Raw genomic sequence first — 2,138 nt, 5'->3', positions numbered from 1 at the left:
GCGCGAGGTCGGCGGCGTGCCTGCCGTGGCACAGCTCACGCTGCCCACCATGTGAGTAACGGCGGCGGGACGCGCGGCTCCGCGCCTGCCTCTGGCATAGCGCCCTGCGTGCCTAATGCGTCTCTGTGTCTGGCTGCAGGGCCGAGCTGCACGACGTCCTGGAGGAGTACAAGGAGGGAGCGGCGAAGTTTATAGGTAAAGTGCGGGTGTTTGCTGCTTATAGCTGCCGGGAGCTTGGAGTCTGCGTGGACGAGGAAGTAGAAATGATCACGAATATGTGTGAGAAGGCAGCAGTAGGACACAAATGTGTCCAGTGTGATAAACTCCTGTCAGCAAAAGGCGAGGGGAAATGCCTGATAGCTGACCTTTAGAATCCTGAAATCATTAAGTGTGGAGAAGACTACTAAGATCACCTAGTCCAGCCGTCAGCCTGTCCCCACAGTACCCACTAAAACATCTCTCAGTGCCACATCTACACGGCTCTTGCACACCTCCAGGGATAGTTGCTCCACAGCCTCCCTGGGCAGCCTGTGCCTCAGCGCTCCTGAAAAATTTCCTCATATCCAGCCTGAACCAGTCCTGGTGCAACTTGAGGCTGTTCTCCCATCATATCGCTAGTTACCTGGGTGAAGAAAAATAGATGGAACAGAGTAACCAATTAGAAACTGCAGAGAGGGACAGTTCAGTAGACAGCGGTGTGTAAATATTCAGGGGTGCACTTGCTTTATGGAGGCTTGCCAGGCGCCTAGTTCTGCACAGAATTAAAATGGAAGCTTTCATGTGAATTCTGACCTTGTGTGCTTACAAGCCGCACGTACAGACCCAGTCCCTAATGAGGGACGATGCGTGTCTGGAGAGAGATGGATCTAACTGGTGTGTCTTGAGGTGCGAACACCTAGGTGCAGGCTTCCCACATTTATGCTTTTTCTCAGTCAAAGTGAATCTAAGGAGGACTTAAAATGTTTTGTTGTCAACAGTAGGGCAAGAAATCCGTCAAACAGTACAAGAATATGTAGTTCTGCTTTACTTTTTCCTCCCCCAAACTTTGCCTTAGAATTTTCAACACTGACTAGAATGAGCTCAAATCAAAACTTGCAACTAGAACTGAGAAGTTACAGTAGCCCCTGTCAGTGGGGGGGGCTGCAACAGGATCTTGCTAAGTGCAATTTCTAACTAGTCATGTGAGGAGAACATTGCCTTGAAAATAACCTTCTCCTACAGCTGTCTAAGTGATTCTCTGAGAGTATCCATCTTCTAATAAACGCTGACGTTTTTTGGTTATCGTAATGCAGTTGGTTTCATTTAAGCCAACAGAAAGTCTTAATCCAGCATGAAGAATAATTAAAGAAGAAAATTTAAAAATCTTCATCCAGTATGAGGAATGGATAAAACACCCTACGTCAAATCAGTCTCATCGAGTGAATGCTTATGCCTCTAAACTGTTCTTGTTCTGAGAGAAGGGGCCATGTTGGATTTGCAGGAGCTCTGAGAAACTAAATGAGCAGCTGGAGATCAGTTTTCCTCCTGTTCTTTATTCCTTTTAGTTTGTCAGATTGTACTTGCACCGACCCGTTCACCTTCCATTTTTTCATGCTGAATGGTCACTTTTAGGAATACATCCAACTAAGCTGGAATATGAAGTAAGTATTGCTGCAGTCCTCCGTTACTGCACTGAGCCTCTGTAGTTTTTATCAGTCCCTCTCTATTATTGGAGCAGTTCATGAATGAAACCTTTAGCTTGGTGCTAAGAGTGAGCACAGCCATGGTTTCTGTATGTGCAACAGTCCTAGGTTTTTTCCCTGTCAGTCATTAGGGACTGGTAAAGGACTGCCCACATGCAGTGCATCACCAAGATCACTGTTTTTGGGCTCAGGTGGTATAGGAACCTGAGAGTGCAGTGAAAGCAGAGTTGGCATCTTGAATGAACATTTCTATTCAAAGTCAGTATTTCTATCTGGGGAGGTAGCTCAAAGAATGGTAAGGTGATCAGCCAGGTCAACAGGCTTACTGGGATGCTTTGTCCAGGTCTCTAGGGCTATAATGGCTATATGGTAAATCCTGTTGAAGTGGTGGAATGTCTGTTTAACTTCAGTAACATTGACAGTTGTTAAAATAGAAGTCTATTGGACAGAGTTTGT

General features: G+C 46.3%; 1 protein-coding gene across 2 annotated transcripts in view; it reads left to right on the top strand.

Moving 5' to 3' along the window:
• Positions 1-6: 6 nt before the first annotated feature.
• Positions 7-2,138, top strand: part of QTRT2 (queuine tRNA-ribosyltransferase accessory subunit 2) — an 11,979-nt gene continuing 9,847 nt past the window's right edge. For both annotated transcript variants that reach the window (XM_010719394.3, XM_010719390.3), the window contains exons 1-2: positions 7-51; positions 140-195. In XM_010719394.3, coding sequence (XP_010717696.1) covers positions 50-51; positions 140-195 — 58 coding nt within the window. In that variant the 5' untranslated portion in view covers positions 7-49. The remainder of the gene's footprint in view (positions 52-139; positions 196-2,138) is intronic.

Source organism: Meleagris gallopavo, chromosome 1 (genome assembly GCF_000146605.3).
Source record: "Meleagris gallopavo isolate NT-WF06-2002-E0010 breed Aviagen turkey brand Nicholas breeding stock chromosome 1, Turkey_5.1, whole genome shotgun sequence".
In the NCBI taxonomy this organism is placed as follows: Eukaryota; Metazoa; Chordata; class Aves; order Galliformes; family Phasianidae; genus Meleagris; species Meleagris gallopavo.
The sequence above is the reverse complement of the archived record's forward strand: the minus strand, read 5'-3'. Positions and strand labels throughout refer to the sequence as shown.